General features: G+C 41.3%; 1 protein-coding gene and 1 pseudogene across 2 annotated transcripts; both read right to left on the bottom strand.

The window, feature by feature from the left end:
- Nucleotides 1-1,345: 1,345 nt before the first annotated feature.
- Nucleotides 1,346-10,113, bottom strand: LOC308414935 (WW domain-containing adapter protein with coiled-coil-like; annotated as a pseudogene). Its single transcript has 4 exons — nt 9,983-10,113; nt 9,423-9,481; nt 4,811-4,873; nt 1,346-3,602 (listed from the first exon to the last, which is right to left on the bottom strand). The product of its transcript is annotated as a WW domain-containing adapter protein with coiled-coil-like (transcript).
- A 23-nt stretch (nt 10,114-10,136) lies between these two features.
- On the bottom strand, nt 10,137-15,685 carry LOC308414934 (testis-specific protein TSX-like; the record flags this gene model as incomplete). The annotated part of the gene is made up of 5 exons (XM_080910096.1): nt 10,137-10,156; nt 10,434-10,509; nt 12,540-12,621; nt 13,731-13,764; nt 15,592-15,685. 5 exons carry the CDS (start codon nt 15,683-15,685, stop codon nt 10,137-10,139), a joined length of 306 nt encoding a protein of 101 aa, XP_080766222.1.
- Nucleotides 15,686-27,013: the final 11,328 nt, after the last annotated feature.

The following is a 27,013-nucleotide window of genomic DNA, read 5'->3' as shown; positions in this document are numbered from 1 at the left end:
TGTCAGGCAATGGAAGATAAGTAAGAATGTGAACATAGTATCTGCAACTATACAAAATGCTCAGTGACAGGCGAAATGTGTGCAGATCCAGACAGTCACCCACTCAAGACTACCTGAGGATAACATAGAGTGAATCTCAGGGTTAGGGTAGGGATGTGTGGTCTTTTATTCTGACCAGCATTGCCTGAGGTTGGCTGTGGCGGTGCTGGGCCATGAGTTACCTCAGTAACAGAAAGCGTTTAGCAAGCAGTCAGGACTTCTTGTTAGTTTATGGTCAAATTATGGGGGAAAGTAAGAGGGATAAGAAAGGATAGTAGACGGGTGCATATGATCAAATTACATTGTTTTATTTTGTTTAAACATGTTTATTACAACAGATACAACTCACATCTGACTAGCTTGGTTTCTCCTTTCCCTCCCACAGTGTGTTCACTGGGCCACTTCACATATCAGAGCAGTCAGTGCGCTTTCAGCACACCTGCCCAGCAGTACGTGGGAGTCCATCCTTACAGGGTGAAAAGGGATTCAATAATTTGTACACACGTGGGTCATGCTCGACCACTGCAACTTCCAGATGCTGTACATAGGAATGAGGAGGTTATAGAAGAGTTGCCACAGCAATGGTGCCCTCAGGAAGGACAGGGGCACCTTAAAAAAATAGATAAAATCAAGCCAAGGGACTCCAGAGGGAACGGGACATACAGGAATGAAAACATTTCTTTTTTTTTTTTTAATTGAACAACTTTATTTTCAAAAACAAAGATAAATGTACAGATTTTAAGCATTTCTGCATAAAAGTATGCAAATACATTTTTGTCAGTACTTGATTTTTTTTAAAGGGTTGATAGTGTGCATTAAGATCTTATTAGTTACAATGAGCTTAAAGTACATGTAAAAGAAGATGTAACCTGGAATTAGTCAAAGTTTTCTTGGTGTGTAAAGATTAAGCATAATGGTTTTTCATTTTCTTTCTTTCTTTCTTTCTTTCTTTCTTTCTTTCTTTTATCCTTTGTTTTTCTTGAACTTCATATAGTCTCTGAGTTGCTTGTGGGGTGTTCAGAGCTTTCTGGGGTTAGTATCCCATTATCAGTGACTGCATATTATGTCCGTTCATTTGTGACTGGGTTATCTCACTCAGGATGATATTCTCTAGATGCATCCATTTTCTTAAGAATTTCATAAAGTCATTGTTTATAATAGCTGAGTAGTACTCCATTGTGTAAATATACCACAATTTTTGTATCCATTCATGTACTGAAGGACATCTGGGTTCTTTCCAGCTTCTGGCTATTATAAATAGAGCTGCTATGAACATTGTGGTGCATGTGTCTTTGTTGTAGAAAACATTTCTTTGTGAACAAGTGGAGCAGTGCTGCCCTTGATCAGGTGCCAGTGCTGACCAGCTGTCCCAGGATATCTGAACACTGCTCATAAGGTTCAAAAGCCATCCTCAGATACACATCACCTGGCGCTTGCACTGGAGTTTTGAAAAATGCAAGATTTCTGAATGATAAATTAACTCCCCAATTCTTTCTTTTTCTTTTTCTTTTTTTTAAGCTAATTTTGCAGACAGGTTTCCATGTAAAAGGCTAGGTATTTAGCCACCTCAGCATTGATTAGTTTCAGATATCTAAGCTCTGTTACACATGACTTCCCATGGCTTCATGCTAAAAAACATATTTACAACGTGAAAATACATCTACAAGAAATCTACATTTCAAGGGTTTTACAAATCAAGTTTGTTTCTTTCCCCTGAATTGACTCTCACAGACCTGGTCCCCTGTCAGTTCATTTGCCCAGCTTAACAGTCCACGGCCTACTTAATGCAACCCAAAAGGTTATGACTGGGCAACAGATTTACAGTTCCTCTGTGAGATCATGTGCAATTATTCACATCTTCAAACCATGAAGGAATTCTGATTTTTTAACTTTTCAAGTTCCTTAATTTGTTGTCTCAAGAGTAGTATCCTCTGTTCGTGCAAAGTTGCTTGAATTTCACATACTCGAACTAATGATCTCAAATTTTTTAACGCAGTACATATTTCTGACATATGAACACTTCCCATATCATGGGCTTCTTCACGCAGTCTTGATGCCTGTTTCTCTGCATGGTCTTCAGACCACCCTTGAACATGTTTTATCAGATTATCGTTGAAGTGTGCTGCTAGAGTCGGTGTTAATGAGCACGCAAGCCTAGCAGATGCAGTCAGTCTGTGCTACAACAGTTGTAGTTGATGCATTACTGCTACAAGTATGATTTGGACCAGGCGACAGACTTCTCTGGCTTCTTAAACGCTGAAGACTTCGTGGAGAGACAGGATTATGACCCTGCTGCTTGTCAGCAGTTACAGGCTGCTGTGTAACACTAGTCCTTGCTTAACAACTGGAGTACTAATCTTTGGCTGTGATGAAACAGGTAGAGTACTTATCAAAGGTTCAATGGGGAGTGTGTTAGTTTGAGGTGTGCTTATTCTTGGAGACACATAGGATCTTGGGGATGAAGCATCAGACGTTAGAGACATTAGTAGACTGATTAGATGGCTGGGCTTGTGTAGAAAGCTGGGCAGCTTGAGAAATCAGCAAGGTGATGTTGAAAGCAGAGGGTCCAGCAGTAAGAGACTTGTGGATGATAGACTGCAGGGAAGCTTGTGTTACCGCTGCTTCATTTATTTTGGATATGTCCACATTAGAATTATTAAGTTGTAGCGTGGTTTGCAAAGCAGGAAGCAACTGTCTAAAAAGATTTGGGTCCTGAAGTAATGGAGATATTGTTGATTGTGGAACGGGAGAAACAGGTACTGCTGCAGCAGATGTTGGAGACGCAGATGTAGGGTTCAGGCCAGAGGCTGAAGATGTGGAAGAATGTGATACTGATTTGTCTCCTGGAGCAGATTCTTTTCTCTCTGTTTTCTGTGTAGAGAGAAGCTGTGAGTGTAGGCAGTTTGGATAAAGTGGATGCTCCATTAGCATCAAATGATGTCTTTGGCTGGTGATCAGACTGATGGACTAGAAGGAACAGTGCTTGGGGCAGCAGTTGGATGAACCACTGGTTTGATGGGGTGCTGAACTGGCGTAGAGCTACTGTGAGTCTCTGCTCTTGGCAGTATGTAGTCTTTGTCATCGTGTCTGCTTGTCTGAGACAAAATATTCCGTGGGAGCAAACTACTGGCATCGCTGGAATGCTTGTCTTCCATTCCACTGGTGAACCCACTAGCGGCTGCTGAGTGCATCACCTCTTCTGTAATCCCTGTCTTTTGAGAAACTATTAACTGCCAACTTATTTGCTTCTTTTTGTCTCTGTTCTCTTTCAAGCCACTCTTTTGGTTTCTCCCACTGTGAAACTTCTGTGCGGCAACTGTAGTAGTGTTTCTTTCCAGATGAGCTAATGTGCTCAGACCAATCATCTGCAGAATCATAAGGTGCATCTGAAGTTTTGCTTGGATTATTGGTTGGATTAGAAGAATGTGAATTTAAACTACGAAGAGCACTGTGGTTGTGTGAATCTTCCTGTGGAGAGTAACTGGTCCCACCTTCCCTTTCTCTAACTCTTTGACTATGCACATGTTTGGCCTTATTGTAATAGACATTATTAGGTAGATATACTTATTCTAAAAATCAGAAATAGGGAAGAAGAAAGGGATAAATTATACAAAATAAGCCCCAGACATGACAGGGTAACAGTTCTTTCTCTGTGAATGTGTATGCGCCAAAGAGTTCCATTCCAGTTGCTTCCAGAGTCCTGGGTAAGGGGTTTAATTGTAGGAGAATGGACTCCCTATATGTAGTTATACACTCAGATTTTCTCTCCCTTTCTCACCAACTGTTAACTGCCTATAGACTGCCAGGGAGGGATGGGGTACCATCAGCTTCTCCCAACAGGGGAAGGTTTTGATGTTGATTTGTTTTGTTTAAGACAGTCTCTCACTTTGTATTCTGATTGGCTTGGAATTCATTAGGTAGACCAGGCTGGCATCTAAATTAGAGATTCACTTGACTCTGCCTTCTGACTGCTGGGATTAAAGGTACGCACTAACATATTCCTCGAGGAGGGGACTCCAGGATCTAATTGCTGTCTCCCCCTCTCATTATAGGTATATTTTAAGAATTTTACTTTTATTTATGATGGCAGGGGTGGGTTTCTGGAGGAGACCAGAAGAGAGTATTGGATTTCTTGGACCTAGTTATAGGCAATTTTGAGACACCTGGGAACTGAATTTAAGTCCCTTAAAGAGCTGGCTCAAGAGCAAACTTTGGCTCCAAGTTCTGCCTTCTAGACACAAGGACTACCTTGAGTCCACAAGGCTAAGCATGGCTGACTCAGCACTTCTTGTCAGTTCCAGCCTGTTGTTTGAACCTCTCCCAGGCTGTTTTTGCATACTGGTGTCCCTGTAGCTCTGGGGTCATAACTGAGAGAAGTACTCTTAGCTCTTTTGGGCATTGCTCTAGTTGAAGGAGGGTCTATTCTCTGGACAAAAGTCGCTAAGCACTGTGCTGGTAGAGACTTTCTATCAGTCTTATTCTGGTTTTCTGCTTGGCTCTCAAAGCTCATGGAGGAATCCTTTGAAATCTAGCCCTGACTCCAAAGCTCTTGCAAGTTAGGAGTGCACAGAGACCAGGAAGTGCCTGAGCTGCTTATCAGCTCCTAATTTTCTGGGTTACTAAACCACACGTTGCCTCTTGGTATGCAGACTAATGAATGAGTTCCTAAATTATCTCCTTTGTTATGGGAATGGAGCCTAAAGGCTCCTGGTAAACAAACTCACCATCCTAGGGATGCTAAGTTCCCCTTTGCTCTAACAAGCCCACTTACCTTCCAGGCGTTTCGGAGGAAGCAGTTCCTTGCTAAATTCTACTTTGTGTGCATTAATATCTCCTAAGCAAGTCCAGTAGTAAATCTTTTATAATGTGAATTGTGTACTTCAACTTTCTTGTGCACCACAGGCAGCGGCTGAGTAGCAGTTTCCCCGATAGATGGAACAATAGAAGTAAAGATTGCAAAGTGAGAGGAGGAAGTAGACAAACTGGTGTTTACTTGGTTTCGGCTGGTTTCTGATTCAGGAAGAAAGGAGCCCTGCGTACTCCACCCATTTATAATAAGGAGATTTAACTGTAACTTTTAAGGCAAGAGCTCCTCACGTCAGAGTTTGAAAAGTAAATGTTCTGAATCACTTGGTTGAGAACAGCCCACCCCCACACCCACCCCAAACCAACTGTTGACTCTAACTGCTGACCAAACAATAAAAGCTCTTTCCTAACCACTGTCTGTGTGCAACAAAATCATAGATCTACTATATGGGTATTTAAAACTTCAGAATTTTGGGGATACAGAAATGGCTTAGAGGTTAAGAGCGCTGGTTGCTCTTCCAGGGGTCCGGAGGACCCAGGTTCAATTTCTAGCACCCACATAACAGCTCACAGCTGTCTGTAACTGCAGCTCTAAGGGATCCTATACCATCACACAGATTGCATGCAGGCAAAGCACCAATGCACATGGAATAAAAATAAGGATAATTTGAAAATTTTGAAATTCTACAAATATTGAAGATCCTCTCACTGGTTCAGCCACCAACCAGGGTAGTTCACTCCAGCAATTTCCCTTCCCCAGATTTATCCATTTTTAAAGTCTAGGCATTTGAATATTTATTGTAAAACAGCAAGCACAATGATTTTCATTTTTATAATTGGTGACATGATCTGGAAAAATACTTCTCATTGGTAAGGCAAGAGTGATTGCAATGTATTCTTAAATTTTTTCTAACATCTTAAAGTATTTTCTTTTTTTTTAAATTAAAAGTTTCTTGTAAAAAACTTGCAAATAAAAAATTACATACCAATACCACTCCTGGGCATATTCCCCAAAGATGCTCCAACATCTAACAAGGACACATGCTCCACCATGTTCATAGCAGCCTTATTTATAATAGCCAAAAGCTGGAAAGAAACCAGATGTCCTTCAACAAAGGAATAGATACAGAAAATGTGTTACATTTACACAATGGAGTACTACTCAGCTATTAAAAATAATGAGTTCATGAAATTCTTAGGCAAATGGATGGAACTAGAAAATATTGTCCTGAGTGAGGTAACCCAGTCACAAAAATACACCCATGGTATGTGGTATGCACTCACTGATAAGTGGATATTAGCCCTAAAGCTAGGAATATCCAAGATACAATCCACAGACCACATGAAGCTCAAGAAGGAAGACCGAAGTGCAGATGCTTCAGTCCTTCTTAGAAGGGGGAACAAAAATATTCACAGGAGGAAATATAGAGACAAAGTGTGGAGCAGAGACTGAAGGAAAGTCCATCCAGAGACTGCCCCACCTGGGGATCCGTCCCATATGTAACCACCAAACTCAGACAATATTGTGGATGCCAAGAAGTGCTTGCTGACAGGAGCCTGATATGGATGTCTCCTGAGAGGATCTGCCAGAGCCATACTGATACAGATAAAGATGCTCGCAGCTAACCACTGGACTGAACACAGGAACCCCAATGGAGGAGTTAGAGAAAGGAGCTAAAGGGGTTTGCAACCCTATAAGAAGAACAACAATATCAACAGACCAACCCCCACAGAGCACCCAGCAAGTAAATCACCAACCAAAGAGTACACACCAGAAGGGGGGGCGGGGGGTGATCCATGGCTCCAGCCGCATATGTAGCATTGTTTGGCATCAATTGGAGGAGAAACCCTTGGTCTTGTGAAGGCTTGCTTCCCCAGTGTAGGGTGTCAAAGTGGGAGTGGGTGGGTGGGAGGGGGAGCACTTTCATAAGAAGTAGGGGGAGGGGGCAGAGGGGAGGGGGAACCGAAAAAGGGGATAACATTTGAAATGTAAATACATATGAACAATTTAATAAAAAAATTACACACCGAAGCTAACAACTCGATCTTCAATAGTTTTGTTTTTCACATTGTTATAGTATTTGTGTTCTCAGTATACTTAACAAAAGCAACAAAAAATATAAGAAATGAATCTACTCAAGTAAAGTAATTAAAGTTTATTTTGAGACAGGATCTCACTATGTAGCCCTGGACTAGAACTCACTGTGTAGAGCAGGCTGGCTTTTAATTTAAGGACCCACAGGCTTTTGCCTCTGGATTTGTGCTGGGATTAAAGGCATGAGCCAGCATTTAAGAAAAGAAAAAAAGTTGGTTGTGAAAGTGCATGCTTTTAATTCTTACACTCTGGAGGCAGAAGTACAGATCTCTGGTCTACAGAGTGAGTTCTAGGACATCCAGGACTACATAGAGAAACCTTGTCTCTAAAAACCAACTAACCAACAAACCAAACCAAACAAAAGGGGAAGGGAAGGGAAGGGAAGGGAAGAGAAAAATCGAAGTAATTAGCATAATTAGCATGACAAGGAAGGGGCAATGGCTTAGAAAACAGTCACACAAAGGTTTCAAGCAGATTTTATTTGACTTTCTGCAAGCAACAAACTCCCCTAGTTGGCACTTTAGATTGTTTTGGGGGTGATTTTCATTTTGAACGAGGATTTCTAATTTTCAAAACAGCCAGGTCTGAAATTAAGGTCTTTCCATTTGTATTAGCAGTTTGGTATAGATTTTCTTTCAGGTGGGTGTATAAAGATGATGGCATTGTCTTTAAAAACGAGGATATAAATATATTTTTCCATTACGACTTCATTTATGGACAAGGCCATAAGGATAGGAAATCGTGACACTTTTCTGATCCTTGCTTGTTTAATCAGTGGGGTTGATGGCATTGTCTGTGGAAGAAAGGTTTTCAATTATTTTCTATTTTTCATAATGCCTCCCTGGTACACACCTTTAGAAAAGGGGCCTTCCAAGGACTACCAAATCTTGCCGATTCTCTCTCTGTGTTTTTTGTTTGGGTGGTTTGTTTTATTTTTTTGAGGCAAGGTTTTTCTGTGTAACAACCCTGGCTGTCCTGGAACCTGCTTTGTAGACCAGGCTGGCCTCGAACTCACAGAGATCTGCCTGCCTCTACCTCCTGAGCACTGGGACTAAAGGTGTGTGCCACCAGCATCCAGCTGATTGTTTATATTAAAGGCCAATCATCAGTATTTCAGATGTATCAGATGCCTAAGTAAAAATGCAGTATGGGGCCGGGGATGCAGCTGGTTAAGCGGCATACTTTCAAACCTATGTGTGTGCATGCACGTAAGAGGATGCACCAATACATGGAATGTTAAACAGTTAAATGTCTGTTTCCTTTTTTACCTATGGATGTTGTCAATGGTTTGCTTCGTAAACTATACTTCTGATGATGTGGAAGAACGAAGGCACTACAGAAACTATAAAATTCTTTTCCTTTGTGTGAAATGTGACTTTACCTTTTAAGATAAACATATAATAAAGAAATCACATTGGTTTCATTACTAAACCTCAGTTTTACCTAATGCCAGGCTTAGCCAATAACTATTTGCCTTCCTTCTTCCCAGGAACATGTTTATGGTGTTTTATTATTTTAAAAATCATACGTCTTTGTGTGGGCACACATGAGTGCTATGTCTGTTCAGCTTTTGTGCTGTTTAAGGTTTATTGTAAATAATAAAAGTTGTGTGCCTTTTATTCAAAAATGAAATGATCAAAGGTTTAAAAAAATCTCAAATTGGGATTAAAATGTCTACAAGTACTAGTGCCTACAGAAGCGAAGGGAGTTGGGTCTCCTGGAGCTGAAATGATATGTGATTGTGAGCAGCTTGACATAATCCTATAACTTGTTTCTTCTCAGTTCTCATTTCCTTTTCTTTACCTTGATAACTACTTCTCCCAGTATGGTCCCTGCAGGTGAAGACCTCATCTATTCTTCAGGGAGCTTGGCTGAACCAGCCTGCTAGGGCTGCTCCTTGACCAGACTGCAGAGCCTTGAACTTGGTTTGTTAACCAAGGAGAGGGGAGGGGTGCTTATCTGGAGATGTCTGAGGAGGAAAGGAGCTATATCACCAGGGACAGTCCTTGAGCTGGAGTTCTCCCTTGTGGTCGAAGTACAGTGCAATTCGTGGGAACAATGGCCATTTGTGTCTCTTCCTTACCTTTGATGTTCTTGGACTGCCTAGACCATCCTTGGAATGAGATAAGGTGCCTTCTGTCTCTTGGATACTGGAATTACATTATCCTCTGCTTTTGTAGTACTAAGGACTCTAACCAAGGACTTCATTCGTGCAAGGCAAGTACTATACCTAGTAAGCTACATCCTGATTTTTCCCTTGACTGGCTTATTCTTTCTTTCTTTATTTGATAGGGTCTCACTATTTAGCCCTAGCTTACCTAGAACTTGATATGTAGATCATGTTGGTCTGAACTCACGGGTTCTTGTCTGTCTGCCTCTCTGAGTGCTGGACTGCTAGGCTTAAAGATGTGCACCGCTACACCTGCCTTTAAAGGATGCAATGTGTGACTTCAATAACAATTTCAAAGGGCAAGAAAGATACCTGATTCAGTTACTTCCAGGTCTTGGACAGCTTGTGAGTTCAGATTAGTGAACCTCTCCCTAGAATATAGAGATAGCGTAATCAATTAACAATAAGCTAAATCCAACAATTTAAAGAGACATGAAAGTCATTCATGCACACACATGAAAATAGAACCCATTTATATTTGAACTAAGACAGTCTAGCTACACTCACCTTCTTTGAGACAAGGCTCTTACTATGTAGTCCTAACCATCCTGGAAGCTATTGGGCTCTGCATAGCTCTCAAGAAGAAATCTGAATGTGGCGATGCACATCTATAGTCCCAGCACTGGTGAGGTGGAGGCAGGACTGATGGGGAGCTCATGGCCAGCCTTTATCCCACCAGCACTCTGGGAGGCAGAGGCAAGTGGAAGTTACTATGTGCAGCAGGTTGGTCTAGAACTCCGAGATTTTCCTGCTTCTTCCTCCCAAGTGCTAGAATGAAAGGTGTGCACTATTTCACCTGCCTATATCCCCATTTTAAAGGAAAAAGAGAGCTCAAATGTGTGTCTTCACTAGCATATGACAGATAAAAGTACTGAAAGGACAGAACATGAAAGTTCTTCTCTAGGCCATTGCTTGTACTCACGAGAAGCTCCATTAGTAGAAATAGACTCGTGGTCTCTTTTACTTTTTGAACTCTCTGACTTCCTACAAAAATGAGAGCCATACCTACAAAAGCAAAATCCTAAATCATTTTATACCAAACTCATCTGTGAGAAAAGATACACAAAGAATAGAGTAGACAAAAACAGTGTATCCCATAAAGGAGCAGCAGCATATTGCAACTGGTGTGTGGAACTAGACTAAAACACATCACTACAGACTTCATCATCTTCAGACATTTCTTTTTAACTGATACCAAGGATAAGACTAAATACAGTTAATGAACAGCCAACTCCTATTGCATTTCTCCTCTCTGGATATCCCACAACCCAAGGACACTTAAGAATACATACATATACATGGAGGAGTATGCTTTAATGTTACCAATGATGACTTTCACATTATCATCATCAATGTCGCTGTCACTGTGACTGGTCTCATCATTTTCTTCAGTCCATCCCTATGGGGTGATAGCGACATAGGGGCGAGTCAAATTTTTGGCCATCAAAAGAGGACTTTTGTCTTAATGTTAATCCTAGAGTTGATAGTCTTAACCGATGAGAATAAAGCTGGGCCAAAGCTTGGTAAACCATTGTGTCTTATAACCAGATCGCTGCTTCTCTCCCACATCAAGATCATTAGTGTACATACCTTGATAAGTTTTGAGAAAGTGGGCCTTGGGTACAGTGCTCTTGTAGTGGTAGATTGCTCACATTAATGAAAGTACCAGATACCCTGAAGAAATTTGAGTTGGTTCTAGAATAATTTAGTGGCTTTGTTTGCTGACTATAATCCTCAATTGACTTTTATCACTGTTTACATTTATTTTATTTCTTTCAAAACCCCAAAAGGAAGTCAATGTGGTGATGTACATCTTCAGTCCCAGCCCTGGTAAAGTGGAAGCAGGACTGAGGCCTCAAGGCCCAGTTTTTAATCCCACCAGCCCTCAGGAGGCAGAGGTAACCAGATCTCTGTGAGTTTGAGACCAGCCTGGTCTACCATAGTGAGACCTTATCTTAGAAATAAATAAGCAAAGAACGGGGGGGATTATATCTGTTCAGGTCTCATTCACCTTAGCTCTCCAGGGCTAGTGTCCTGGTTTCAGGGTAGGCATATAGCAGCCACTTGTTTCTGCCATACTGCACAGTGCAGGCTAGCTGGCCCAAAGAGACCTAAGGCACTGGATACTCCTGGAGCTGGAGTTATAGTTTGTCATGAGCCAGATAATGTGGGTGCTGGTATCAAGCTTTGGTCCTCTGGAAGAGTCACAGCATTCTTAACCACTGGGCCATCTCTCTAGCCCAAGCCTCCTCATTAGCTCTAAATCCTCTCCAGGGTGGGTCACACCATCACAAGTCCTTGATTCATATATGACTTGATTCATAGTCTCCCACTGTTCCAGTTCTTTAAACACATTATCAGTTTGTTTGGATTTTTAAAAATTCTTCTCTCATACACAACATTTTGGCTGCATTTCCCCCTCCTTCTACTCCTTTTTGTTCTCCCCTCCCCCCATTTTCCCATGACCTCCCCTCTCCCCCAGATTTGTTTGGAAAATTTTAAAGTGAGGCTTTCTAAAGTGATTGCAATATGGGCTGGAGAGTTAGCATGAGCTCAATTTCCAGCACCTACATTGTACAACTAGCACACAGGCTCTTATAACTTCTAACTCTAGAATCTTACTTCTGCTCCCAGAAGGCACTATCCCTCCTGTGTATACACAATCACAAAGGAAAATAAATCTTAAAGATAAAATCTTTTAAAATTACATGTACTTATTTATTTTCTGTGTCTTTGTGTATACTTGGGTATTTGGGAGGAGGTCAGAAGACAACTTAAAAATGTCTGTTCTCTCCTTCCATCAGGTGCTTCTCAGGGATCAAACTGGGGTTGTCAGATTTTGTGGAAAGTGCCTTCACCACCGAGTCACCTGGCTGGCTCCACACATCTTTCTGTTTGCCTATGGGTTCCGAGGACCAAACTTGGCTTGCCAGGCACATGTGGCTAGCACCTTTGCCCACTAAGCCATTTCCTTGGCCCTGAACACATAATTATCATAAATAAATGTCATTTTTATGTGATTGATATAAGGAGGTATGTCTAATTTAGTAAGACCAAAAACTCTTGTCAGTTTTGAACGGGCTCAATTTTAAAATATGAAATTTAATAGAAATATATACACATATTCTCTAAGTACTTAACTGTCTATGTATCATCTCTCTCTCTCTCTCTCACACCCTCCCTCCCTCCCTCCCTCCACTCCTCCCTTCTCTCTCCTTTTAAAGGCCCCAAGAAGGATTTATGGGAGGAAAACAATTGGCCATCATTTAAATACATCTTCAGTGTGGTTCATTTTTCAGTGGACATCATTATCCTAATACCATGTCTGTTGTATCATGCTTAGAGCTCATCCACCCTTGACATTTGTTTTTCAGGGTCCCATTTTGGTGTGTTTCTGTCTTCCTTGGAAAACTTCCTTGGAGCACTTACAGCTTGGCCGTTGTCACTGTCACTGGTACTGCTGACTTTGTCCTCTTGAAGAATATCTTGCAGGTGAAGAAATTCAGTGTGGCTAGAGAAAAGTGTAATAATAATAAATATACTGGAGCGTTCGTTATTTGTCTCAACACTAGATTCCATGCAATTCAGAAACCCACATGCTAATCTGCTACTTAAAGTAAAAGCAGGGGCTGAAAACAAGATAAGTGATTGAATAACTATGATTGACTTCAGAAAATGCCTTGAACAAAATATAAAAGCTGAAGGGTGGCACCTAGAGCAACCTTTGTACTGTATAAATTAAAGAACTGAAGTAATGAGGTGAGTGTTTTTTGACCACACTTTGTACTAGTTTAATTGCCCCAAACATTACTACACTTCTGCCAGCTTACCTGATAGATATATTTTGTTCCATAAATGCTTTTCTTTTAAAAGCTTCAGTTTTGAAATTTTATACAGTTTGTTCTTGGTTTTGGTTCAGGTCACAATTACTAGCCTAATTTTGATTCCCAATATTTCTAACAGGAACAGATTCGTCAGTGGTCACTAAATGATTTAACTATGTTGAAATTTTGCGGCTAGACTATCCACAGCAGAGAATGTGTGCTTTGCAAGGCAATTAGACCAGGATTCTGCGAGTCAGGGTGGCTGTGCTGTGTTCCCACTCTCTGTTCTCATGAAATAAATAGGCTCCATTTTCCTCCTAGAGTTTCTAGGAGTTCAGTTATCAGTTCTCTGGGACACTATGCCTCATTCACTAGCCTTAGCAACTAGACCGCACCTGACCTTGGCAACATCCCCCCACACCCTGAAAACTGGTTACAAAAGAGAAATTGCTATCTACCATGTTCATAACAAGGGCTTTAGAACACTTTGAGAAATAAAAATCCAAAGTAAAATTTTTAGCCTTATTGCAGTAACACTTTTTTTTTTTTAAAGTCATAGCAAATTACCAGTTTCAATCCATGAGAAGACCAAAGGCTCTTTTCTATTGGGTTTAAAAAAAGTGTGATATACTCCCAGCTACTGCTCTAGGATGTCTCATGGAAGTATACATTTCTGCTGTACATCAGATCATGTAGCAAGGTAGTGTGGGATGTGCTTCTTGTTCACTTGGGTGAAAATCAGCTGCTGACACAAAGATGACCGTCGCTCATGTGAATGAAGCATTGCACAACTTACCCCAGTGACTCATCTTCCTGTTTATTGGTGTCATCTGTAATCATGAAAAATAAGATGTGAAAATGCAGATATGAAGCAAAGGGTGGTAGGAAGGAGAAGAAGTTGGGTTGGAAGGCCTCTTGAGCTTGAACTGCTGGGGACAGGAGATCCCTACATACTCAATGATATTGTTGAAGCTAAAAACAACCAGAGATATTTGTTAACAACCTATGGAATAGTTGGAGATTGGACCCTTTAAACTAAGAAGACTATAAAAGGAAAAAATTTTAAGTTGTCTTTTACTACTTTTTTAGTGTTTTAAATTTTGTGTTTATACATACCAAGAAAAAATAGTATTTTTTCATTTATTGCTTTTGACTACATGTGAGTAAACTTGCAAAACAATTCCTTAAGCCCTAAGTTAATTTGAGCATACTTAGCACTCTTTTGAACAAGTTAGATCCTTGAAATGATTGAGGCACTTCTGTGCTAATGGGAGAGAACCTGAGATGCTGGAGCTCATTCCCATGAAGGCTTAACATGAAGGTAAAACAAATAAAAACCAAAATGACAACAACAACAGAGCCAAAAATATGAAGGGGGTGGGCTCCGAGGTGCAATACTTGCCCAAAAGCCTAGACTAGATGCCCAGAACTGTGAAAGAAACAAGAGAGAGGGAGAGTAAAGAGACAGAGACAGAGAGAGAGAGAGACAGAGTCACAGAGAGACACAGAGAGACAGAGACACAGAGAGACAGACAGACAGAGACAGAGACAGAGGCAGAGAGAGAGAGAGAGAGAGAGAGAGAGAGAGAGAGAGAGAGAGAAGGCAAACAGAATTAAAACATACACAGACTCAAATGTAAATAAAACTTGTATTTAACATCTTAGAAGTCAAAGCACTTTGAAAATATCCTTACATGTATTATTCCATGTTTTAGGAGGTACAGGAGCAAGAATGTGCAGGTTTTATTGCCAGTGAGGCGGTTATGGGGAAAGGCTAAGCAACTGTATGTTTCTGTTTGTTTGTTTGTTTGTTTGTTTTAAAGTAGCGTCTCGCTGTATAGATCTAGCTGGCCTAGAGTTCTCATAGCTAGTATGTAGAGCAGGCTAGCTTCAGACTCGAAGAGATCCGCCTACCTCTGCCTTCCAAGAGGCTGATGTTAAAGGTATATGCTACCACATCCAGCTCACTTTCTATTTCTTGTTTTGTTTTGTTATTTCCAACACAGGGTTTCTTTCTCTGTGTATTCCTGGCTCTCCTTTTACTCAGTATGTAGACCAGGGTGGCCTTGTACTTAGCCTTTGCCTCCTGAGCACTGGGATTAAGGGCATGTGCCACCATTGCCAGGCTTCCCGATTACTTTCTTAAGAAGAAAACTGAATCTAAAGTATATGTTAAATGTCTTCGTTTATAGGGGTTTTGTTATTGTTCTTGAGTAGGTCCTTCAATTTTATCTAGGAGCAATAGCAGATGACCCACATTTGAGGAGGACGTAGAAAGAGGACAGTAACTGCCAGCTGACACTGGAACATTCTAATCTATAACAGCAATTCTTTCCAACAGTCTCCCACCTGTAGGTCCACACGGTTTACTATGTAATACTGACCTAGTTCTTTTCGTAAAAGTTTGTGTTGTTCATCATTCTGGTTACCTCCAGTTAAAGGGACTCTCTGGTTTAGTTTAACAGCTTTGGAGAAAACTAAGGATATTAATTAGATATCTAAGGAGAGGTGGCATGCGAAATGAGAAACCTGGGGAGAAAGGAGATGGTTTCCTCTTTGCTCCTGGGAAATCTGAAAGAAACAGTGTCCCTGGACTCATGCCCAGAGCAGTCATTTCCCCCCTTTTAGTAACTATAAAAATGTAAGTAGGTCTTTACCTTTAAAAAGCCAGCATTCTTCATCTTTGAACTCCGGGAAGTCCACTGCACTGTGTTCTGCTTCAGAGGTCCTGGGCTCTTGATTTTCAGACATAGCTCCGGGATTCAGGTCCTGTCCGAGGAGACCTGTTGAAACTGATGCCCAAGTCTAGATGGGTGCTGTGAATGAAGGCCTGAGGGTTTGGGCCAGAGCTTCAAGCTTTCATCACAGCCTGCCTATGATGGGGTGTTTGTGATGGCATGGAGGGTAGGACTAGGGTGGGGTCAGGGTGAAGGGGCGGGGTCTGGAGAGCTCCGGTATTGGGAATGGTTAGAACCAGAGAAGATACACCTCAGTAGTACCCTAAATGCCTATTTTCCATCCAGGTCTTAGAAAACGCTGACAACTAAATTTTCCTTCAGCTAGGGTAGAAGTAGTAAAGAACCCCCGTGATCTAGTTAATACTGGGATGAGGGACTGGGTCCTGTGTACTTCCTTTTACTGGATCAGGTACCAGATCTTCCAGCCGTGGAACTTGTCCTTCCCAATCTACCCTTCCAGCTTCCAGCACTTGTATAGAACAGGAGGTTGAGGGGCTGGAGAGATGGCTCAGTGGTTAAGAGCACTGACTGCTCTTCCAGACGTCCTGAGTTCAACTCCCAGCAACCACAAACCACACACCCCCACAAACCATCTGTAATGGGATCTGATGTCCTCTTCTGGTGTGTCTGAAGACAGCTACAGTGTACTTATATATAATAAATAAATACATCTTTAAAAAAAAAGAGGAGGTTGGGTGGGCTCGGTTGGCAGTGGTGTAGGAAGGGGACGGTGTCTGGGAAGCAGTAAGTGGGAGATGGATGGAGGAGAGGTTGGGCTGGGAGCAGGCAGGGAGTTCTGTGGAGGTGTAGCATAAGAGAATTTCGTGGTACCTTATACCCCTATTCTCTAAGGGCACAGAAACAAACTGGAGTCTGGTTCTCTCTCTGCTGGGGTAGAAATGCTTAAGAATATCTGAGCGAAGGCTGAGGTGTAGGAGGCATTTGCACTCTTTTCCTTTCACTGTGTCAGATACTGGAACTCCCAGAGCTTGACTTTCCTTATCAATCAACCACAGCGACCACAGCAACTGTTTGTTCCCAGCGGTATTCAAGGAGCACAGATAGCGGGGGGGGGGGGGGGGGGGGGGAATGAGGCTGGAACCAGCGCCATAACGGGTGGGGCTCGTGGCAGGAGCTGTGGGGGTGTGTGGAGTAAGACGGTGATGGGCAGAGAGGTGGGACAGAAACTAGAGAATGCCACGCTTTGGTAGTTCCTACTCTTAATGTGCTTCCTCATTAGAGGGCTTAGAACAAATACACTCGCTGTTAGGTTTCAGCTCGGTGGGAAGCAGCAAAAAAAAATGTCTGATCTAGTTAAGGTTTGGAGGTGGGCTTACCCTACGTTCTTCCTTTTAGTGCATTAAATATTGAATCCTCCAACCTTACAAAGCCATCAAGAATTCACTTTACAACTGGACTCGATTTTCCGGCAGATCTACCGAGCATCCGATTTCCAAACAGTCCTTGTGGAGTCCTGAAGTGGGGCTTGGTGTATGGTGGTGCTGGGGGACTGGAGGACTGGGGGGCTGCAAAGTGAGATGGTGTGGTGGAGGGGGCAGTGTGATGTAAGAAGAGACTGTCACGTCTTTATAGCAGCAGGCTAAATGCTCATTGATGCTCTCTGAGGGATGAGACTAGAAAACAGCAGCACTGTTTTTCCTTCAACTACCCCAGAAACACACAAAATGTCTGTGCTCTAGAGAATACATTCTTCACACAAAGTCTCATTATATAGCCCTGCTTGACCTGAATTTGCTATGTATACCAGATTGACTCCAACTCACAGAGTTCCGATAACTTGTCTCTGGCCTCCCCTAGTACTGTCATTAAAGAAGTCCACTGCCACACTGTCCTCTGGTTACTATTTCGTGAGGGGGCAGCTGTTCCTCTGCTTTTTCTTATGTCGGGTCACCTTATTTTGTACAGATGGCAAGACCTCACACCGTGGAGCATGACTCTTTTTCAGAAACCTTCGCAGACCTAATTTAGATTTCCCATCAGTAACCGTGGGGCCCAGACAGTGAGCTCAGGGTCATGTGGCTTCAGGGAGATGAGAAGGGGAGTTTAGTATGGGGGAGGTTAGGAGTTTAGGGAGAAAGTCACATCCACACTGGAACACTTAGGGAATACTGGCTCCCAGACTTGTCCTCAGTTCAGATGGATACACAAAACAAATATCCATGATCTAGTTACTATTAGGGAGGAGAGGGACTGGCTTTTCGCTGGGTCAGGTACTAGTTTTTACCTTGTAAAGGCACCAAGACTTCACTGGAGAGCTTCTCCTTCCAAACCTGCGACACAGGCACTTGAAGAAGGTGGGGGCAGGGCTAAGGTGGTGGGGAAGGGGAAGTCAAGTGTGTGTGTGTGTGTGATGGGGCCAGGTGGGGGATATAGTACTGGAGAATGTCAGGCCTCTAATGTATCCTGAAGGCTCACATTCACTGGAGGACCCAGAAAACACTGATGCTCACTCTCTCTCACTTAGATTAGAATTGATAAGAAAACATAATTGTTTGGTTTTTGTTATTGTGGTGTGTGTGGAGGTTTGGGTCTACAGTCCTTCTACTAGATTAAGTACTGGGCCTCTCTTCCTTGTAAAGATCTTAATACCTTATTGGGGATATTGATTGTCTTTCTAAACCAAACAGAAACCAAACAGGATGAAGCCAAGTCACCTAAGCTGACCTTAACTTATCTTACCATTTGATTTCTAAGTAGTGCTTGAGGAACACAGAAAGTGGAACCGGGGTGCAGTGGAGGGAGATAGGAGGGGTGTGGCTGGGGGGGTGAGAGTAGCATGGGAGTTCCAGGAGGACAAGACACGAGAAAGTCGTGTCTCTGTCACATCTTGAAGTTCACATGATGGTTGGAAGGCCTAGAAAATACTGGTGCTAAGTTCTCTTTCAACTAGGTAAAACTGTGAAGAAAATGGCTGGGACCCAGTTAGTATTGGGGGACTGGATTGGCTCTCTGCTCTTCCATTCTCTGGGTTTTATAACAGACCTCTTTGTGCCTCCTAAAGATACCACGACTTCATTTCTGACCCTGGTTTTCCTTCCCATGGACCTGCACAGGCTGTTAGATTTCCTAACACTACTCATAGAGCATACAAGGTGTGTTGTGAATTGGGGCAGGTTAGAGAGTGGGATGTGGATCAAGAGGGTGCAGATGTGTGGGGGGGGGATGATGAAATAATGTCAGACATCTGTAGTACCTTAGTGGCCCACTGAATATCTATGTCACATGACCACTGGAAATTTTAAAAAACTGGTGCCTAGGCTTTCCCCCAGCTAGGACGAAAAGCTAAAAAAATGTCTGTGATCTAGTTCATGTATATCTATATATGTATATATACATGTTGGTGGGGAGAGAGGCCTGTTTTTTGCTCTTTTCACTGGGCTATAGGAGGTGATCCATACTGCGTCTGGTACTGGGTCTCCTTAAGTTGCAACAGTTACCAAGATCTTACTGAAGAGGTTGACTATTCCTCCCAACTAACTGTGCATACCATTAGATTTCCCAGTTGTACTTGTCAAGCCCAGAAGGTTTGGCATACAGAATGTGCTCTTACTGACAGTTAAAAATCAAGCAAGCATACTGAACTCATCGACATTAACTAACAGCTTGCTCCCAATAGGCATTTCTGCAGTCTTTTCCTAGGCAGACATTTCTGCAGTTCTTCTGGGTTCTAGTTTGTTTTCTATTGATAAGCAGCTGAAGAATCATCTTAGGGTTTCTACTATGATAAAACACTGTGGCTAACACAGACTTAAGGAAGAAAGGTTTTATTTCAGCTTACAATTCTCAAGTTACTCTCAGTGAGGGAAGTCAGAGTAAGACTCAAGGCCAAAATCTGGAGGTGGGAACCAAAGCAGAGGCCTTGGAGGCTGCTTACTGGCTGGCTCCCATGACTTGCTCAGCCTGCTTTCTTACAGAACCCAGGAGCACCTACTTGGCCAGGGAGTCAAGGCCAACTATGGGCTGGGCCCTCTCACAGCAATCTTTATTCTAGGGGAAAAATGCCCTACAGACTTGCCTATGGGCAATCTGATGTAGGAATTTTGTACCTTGAGGATGGCCTTGGCCTGTTAAGTTAAAAACTAGCTGCACAGGAGATAAGGTTTACTTCATCCTTTTAGGTACTTTCAAACTTCCCTCTCAAACCTCACAAACCAGGCCTTCGTTGCCTGCATTTCTTTCAGCATTCCTACCTTCCAAGGTCTTACCTTCCCAGGTCCATTAAGCAATGGCCACTCAATAGCTTTTCTAGCCCAAAGTTCTGCACTTTACCAATACCCTTTCCAAATCTGGGCAAATCTATCCCAGCAATGGCCATGCTGGTATAAGTTTCTATTCTAGTTTGCTTTGTCTTTCAGTGGTAAAATACTGACCAAAACCTACTTGGGGGAGAAGGATTTATTTTACCTTACTATGTATAGTTCATCATAAAGGAAAGCCAGGGCAGAAGCTTAAAGCTGAAGGGACCCCAGAGGCAGGAACTGAAGCAAAGACCACAGAGAAATGCGGCTGATTGGCTTGCCCAATTTGCTTTTTTTTTTTGGTAGAATCCAGAGCCCCTTGCCCTGGTGTGATACAGCCCAGTGGACTGGGACCTCCTACCTGTCCTAGAGTAGCAAGTACCATCCACGGTAAGCTAGGTTCTCCCACATCAATTATCAAACAAGAAAATGCCCCTGTGATTGGTCTACAGATCCATCCGATGGGAGAATTTTCTCACTGAAGTTTCTTTTTTCTAGATGACTCTGATGTGTGTCAGGCTGGCCAGAAACCACCATGTTTCTTGTCCCTTTCAGTCTTTCTTGAGAGCTGAGTGTCTTGCCCCCCATTTGGCCAATCGCTGCTGCTCCTCAGGAAGAAAACTTCCTGCCCATTTTCCTTTAGTCTCTCTCTCTCTCTCTCTCTCCCTCCCTCCCCCCCCTTAATGTTTCTGGTTTTTGTGGAGACAAGGTTTCACTATATAGCCATTGTTGGCCAGGAATTGCTATGTAGACCAGGCTGGCCTCAAATTCACAGAGATCCACTTCCTGCTTCTGCCTTCTAAATGCTTGAGTTAAAGACATGCACTACCATATCTGGCTGGGGTTCTTGTTTTTATCTAGCTCAGTGCTTATGTGGAAAAACACAATGGGCACTTGCCTTAATCCAAAACAGTGGTAGGTGTGAAGTGGAGCTAGCCTAAGCCCCTGAGTTAGGCCGGATGTGCTGTGGATGGAACAGCTGGAGAAGTTACAGTACCATTACTATCATCAAACGGCAGGAAAAAGAACTCAGACACACCAGGCAACAACATTTATCACTCTTTATTAAATATAAGTGAAGCAATGCACATGTACACACACATGTGAGAGAGAGACAGAGAGACACACAGAGAGACAGAGAGACAGACAGAGAGACAGAGAGACAAAGGTGGTGGTAGAGAGGGGTATACATGAAGAAAAGAGTCTCTACAAGGCAGAGAAGGGATGTGAAAAGCCAAATTTGCTATTTTTTTTAAATCTGGGCTTGAGGTTTTCTGTTTTGTTTTTCTTAGGACTTTATTTTAAAAAGAGAGATACATGTACAGATTTTAAAAAGCATTTTGGCATAAAACTGTAATAATATATTTTTGTCAGTGCTTAATTATTTTAAAGGTTTGAAAGTATGCATTGAAATCTTACTAGTTACCATAAGCATAAAGTATATGTAGAACAGAACGTAACATGGAAATAGTCAGAGTTTTCTTGGTGTGTATAGATTAAACAATGATTTTTGAATACCAAAAATTGCCACAAGGCTATATTCTTAGCTCTTGAATTATTAATGATTTAAGGTCCAGGTGTACCACACTCTGAAATGGTGCTTACATTTATTTTTTCCTAAGAAGGACTGAGGTTTTCACTTTTTGGCCTTTGTTATTGCTGAGCTTCATATGGCCTGTGAGTTGTTTCTGGGGTGTTCAGAGCTTTCTAGGGTTAGTATCCAATTATCAGTGACTGCATATTATGTCTGTTCTTTTGTGACTGGGTTACCTCACTCAGGATGATATTCTCTAGATGCACCCATTTTCCTAGGAATTTCGTAAAGTCATTGTTCCTAATAGCTGAGTAGTACTCTATTGTGTAGATATACCAGAATTTTTGTATCCATTAATCTACTGAAGGACATCTGGGTTCTTTCCAGCTACTGGCTACTATAAATAGGGCTGCTATGAACATTGTGGTGCATGTGCCCTTATTGTATGTTGGACCATCTCTGGGGTATATACCCAGAAGTGAAATAACTGGGTCTTCAGGTAGGACTACATCCAATTTTCTGAGGAACCACCAGACTAATTTGTAGAGTGCTTGTACCAGTTTATAACCCCACCAACAGTGGAGAAGTGTTCCTCTTTCTCCACATCCTTGCCAGCATCTGCTGTCATCCGAGTTTTTGATCTTAGCCATTCTGACTGGTGTGAGGTGAAATCTCAGGGTTGTTTTGATTTGCATTTCCCTGATGACTAGGGATGTTGAACATTTCCTTAGTTGCTTCTCAGCCATTCAATATTCCTCAATTGAGAATTTTTTGTTTAGCTCTATACCCCATTTTAATAGGATTGTTTGATTCTCTGGAGTCTAACTTCTTGAGTTCTTTGTATATATTAGATATTAGACCTCTATCAGATGTGGGATTGGTAAAGATCTTTTTCCAATCTGTTGGCTGCCGTTTTGTTTTCTTGACAGTGTCTTTAGCCTTTAGAAACTGCAATCTCATTAAGTCCCATTTCTCAATTCTTGGTATTAGGGCACAAGCCATTGATGTTCTGTTCAGGGAATTTTCTCCTGTGCCTATGTGTTCTAAGGTTTTCCCTACTTTCTCTTCTAATAGTTTCAGTGTACCTGGTTTAATGTGGACATCTTTGATCTACTTGCACCTGAGCTTTGTACAAGGAGATAAGAAAGGGTCTATTTTCATTCTTCTGCATGCTGACTGCCAGTTGAACCAGCACCATTTGTTGAAGAGGCTGTCCTTTTTCAATTGAATGTGCACAGCTCGTTTGTCAAAAATCAAGTGACCATATGTGTGAGGGTTCATTTCTGGATCTTCTATTCTGTTCCATTGATCTACCTGCCAATCTCTGTACCAGTACCATGCAGTTTTTAACACAATTGCCTTGTAATATAGCTTGAGGTCAGGGATGGTGATTCCTGCAGATGTTTTCTTGTTGTTGAGGATGGATTTAGATATTTTACGTTTTTTGTTATTCCAGATGAATTTGCAAATTGCTCTTTCCAACTCTATGAAGAATTGAGTTGGAATTTTGATTGGGATTGCATTGAATCTGTAGATTGCTTTTGGTAAAATGACCATTTTTACAATGTTGATCCTTCCAATCCATGAGCATGGGAGACCTTTCCATTTTCTGAGATCTTCCTTGATTTTCTTCTTCAGAGATTTGAAGTTCTTGTCATACAGGTTCTTTACTTGCTTAGTTAGAATCACACCAAGGTATTTCATATTGTTTGTGACTATTGTGAAGGGTATCTTTTCCCTAATTTTTTTCTCAGCACGTTTGTCCTTTGAGTAGAGGAAGACTACTGATTTGTTTGAGTTAATTTTATATCCGGCCACTTTGCTGAAGTTATTTATCATCTGTAAAAGTTCTTTGGTGGAATTTGTGGGGTCACTTAAGTACACTATCATGTCATCTGCAAATAGTGATATTTTTACTTCTTCCTTTCCTATTTGTAGCCCTTTGATTTTCTTTTGCTATCTAATTGCTCTGGCCAGGACTTCCAGTACTATGTTGAATAGATAGGGGGAGAGTGGGCAGCCTTGTCTAGTCCCTGATTTTAGTGGGATTGCTTCAAGTTTCTCACCATTAAGTTTGATCTTGGCTGTTGGTTTGCTGTATATTGCTTTTATTATGTTTAGGTATGGGCCTTGGATCCCATTCTTTCCAAGACTTTTAACATGAAGGGGTGTTGAACTTTATCAAATGCTTTCTCAGCATCTAGTGAGATGACCATGTGGTTTTTTTCTTTGAGTTTGTTTATATGGTGGATTAAGTTGATGGCTTTCTGTGTATTAAACCATCCCTGCATCCCAGGGATGAAGCCAGTTGATCATGGTGAATGATCATTTTGATGTGTTCTTGGATTCGCTTTGCAAGAATTTTGTTGAGTATTTTTGCATCAGTGTTTGTAAGGGAGATTGGTCTGAAGTTCGTTTTCCTTGTAGGGTCTTTGTGTGGTTTAGGAATGAGGGTTATTGTGGTTTTGACGAATGAGTTAGGTAGTGTTCCATCTGACTCTATTTTGTGGAATAGTTTGGAGAGTATTGGTATTATGTCGTCAATAAATGTCTGATAGAATTCTGCACTGAACCATCTTATTCTGGGCTTTTTTTCTTTTCTTTTCTTTTCTTTTTTTTTGGGAGGCTTTTGATAACTACTTCTATTTCTTGAGGTGTTATGGGATTATTTAGATGATTTATATGGTTCTGGTTTAACTTTGGTATCTGGTATCTGCCTAGGAATTCATCCATTTCCTCCAGATCTTCCAGTTTTGTTGAGTATAGGTTTTTGTAGTAGGATCTGATGATGGGCTGGAGGTTTTAAGTGACCCGAGATGGGGTCCCTGACCACAGCTGCAGATAAACATGAATTTATGATAATATAGGGTAGGTCTCCCTCCCCTATTTTTGGGTTGTTTAACTTAGACAAAGAAAGGGGAGGTAATAAGTCCAGAGCTTCAGGTAAACATATTAAAGGCTATTGAACATTATTTGGCCAGTCTGTTCTAGTTAGTGGGAAAGGAGTCCCTACTATCAGGAGAAAAACCCACCAGGTCTTTGTCTTAGATCAGGTGGGTGTGGAAAAAGCTAGAAATTTGCCATCTTTATTACTGATCTATGTGGCCTCTTTGCCTATGTATCTGCCTGTCAGGGAACTGTCCAAGTTCCTAAGCACTGACCAAACCTTTTAGAGACACAATGATTGAATCTCATTGGGCCACAGGATTTAGATCTATACCGCTAGATTTTGGTTTAGTTTGATTATTTTGTTTTCTTTTACTTTTTTAATTTTTTATTTTATGTATATTGTTTTGTCTCCAAGTATGTCTTTGTGAGGGTTTCAGATCCAGTGGAACTGGAATTACAGACAGTTGTGAGCTGCTATGTGGATGCTGGGAATTGTACCCAGAACCTTTGGAAGAACAACCAGTATCCTTAACCACTGAGACACCTGTCTGGGTCCTTTGTTTTCTTCTTCTTTCCTTTTTGTTTTTTGTTTTTCAAGACAGGTTTTCTCTGTGTAGCCCTGGTTGTCCTGAAACTCGCTTTGTAGACCAGGCTGGCCTAGAAGTCATAGAGATCCTCCTGCCTCTGCTTCCCAAGTGCTTGAATTACAGATGTGTCCCACCATTGCCCAGTAAATGTTGGATTAAAAAAAAGAATGTGAGCATTAAAAAACACTGGACTGTATTTTATATCATGATATTAACATGAATTCTTTAGAACAAAAGAATGGAGGGTTACAGTTTTAAAGTGATGTATTTGAACTAGACATGGTGTTGTACATGTTTAATATTAGTGCTTGGGAGGCAGAGGCAGGTGGTTGTCTGTGAATTTGAGGCTAGTATAGTCTACATAGCAAGTTCCAGGCCATCCAAGGCGTTATAGAGAGAATCTGTCACAAAAACAAACAAAAGAGTTAGATTCACATGTCAAATTGACAAGGATTAGAGTGTTTTAGTTGTCTCTGTCAAGGGATTTTCAATTGAGGGACTGTCAAGATCCGATTGGCCTCTGGGTATGTCTACCAGGAATTATCTTGACTGTTATTAACTGTTATGCAGGAGAGCCCAGCCCATTGTGGTCTGCTGTAACCAGAACATTTTGCTTATGTCTTCCTGGCCAAAGATTTACCTAGAGTTTGGTAAGGCCACTAGCATCAACCACAAAAATCCCTGAAACTCATCAATACTGTGATGGTGAGTTGAATGGAACTTTATTGGCTCACCTAACAAGACTTTCATAAAAATTGATCATCCAGTGTCTTGAGCCCCATTATGTTTCTTGTACAACATGTCTTGGAAGTCGAAGACACAGTTCTCCCACTAAATTCATTAGGAATGAACATATCTAGTTTCAAATGATAGAGATACTTTTTAAGAAGTATTTTAATGAGGTGGAGAAATGGCTCAGTGGTTAAGAAGAGCACTGTCTATTTTTCCAGTGGCCCCGAGTTCAATTCCCAGCAACCAACTGTAATGAGATCCTTTGCTCTCTTCAGATGTTTCTGAAATCAGCTACAATGGACTCATATACATAAAGTAAATCTTAAAAAGAAACGATGAATTAAACACTCTAAAAAGTCCTATGTACCATGCTCAAATGTTTAACAGAGTCAAATACACATGAGTATTTAAGGTGTATTAGGGTATAATTAGGTGGAATTACAAAAATTTGTTAAGCAATATGCATATTTTGCTTTAGAAAAAGTAACTGGGCAATGTCATAATCATTCCTACAAGAGTTTCTTTTCTCCTTCTGACTACTAAGATAAAAAGATAAGATGTGGTTATTTCTGTAAGGCAAAATGTTGATTCCTAACAGGTCTTGACCTTTTATTTACCGGGATCTTAATGACTAGCAGGGTTTGATAACATTACCTAGGGGCACCTTCCTTAATGGCTTTCTCAACTATTCCTTTCTCAAAGACTATCTTCCTAACTGCATCTCAGACTCATATACAAGTCTTCATAACAATGGAATATTAATATTTGCCCCCCCATATGCACAAAATGTGATGCTAGACTTATAGGAGGAACTATAAATGAAAGTTACTAGAAAGAAACTGCACCTTCCATTGAAACTTCTTCAAGGCTGATTAACTGATTAGAATTTCAAGTATTATGGAGAAGTTGGAAAGCTGTTGGCTCATAGTTTAATTTGGTTAGCTCGGGCTCTATTTAGCCTCCTTGAAAAAGCTTTTCTTTAAAAACAGATTTATTCATTTTATTTTATGTATTTTGCCTTCATGTATGTCTATGTACCATATGATTTCTTGGTGTTTGAGGAAGTCAGAAAAAAACATCAGATCCCCTAGAACTGGAGTGACAGTTGGTTGTGAGCTACCCAGTGGGTGCTGGGAATGGAACCCAGCTCCTCTGAAATTCAAGGCTCTTAAATATTAAGCCAGCTCTCCAGCCTGATATATATTTAGCTTCCTTAATAGTTATTTCTTACCCACTTCAGTTTCTGATCCAATATCCTTGTGACTGTCAGATAAAAACCCATTTAGAATACAAACCCTCGATTTCTGTAAGGCAAAATGATTGAACCAAAACATCAAATA

The sequence above is a fragment of the Micromys minutus genome (genome assembly GCF_963924665.1).
Source record: "Micromys minutus genome assembly, chromosome: X".
Taxonomy (NCBI): domain Eukaryota; kingdom Metazoa; phylum Chordata; class Mammalia; order Rodentia; family Muridae; genus Micromys; species Micromys minutus.
This window is presented reverse-complemented; position numbering and strand designations above follow the sequence as displayed.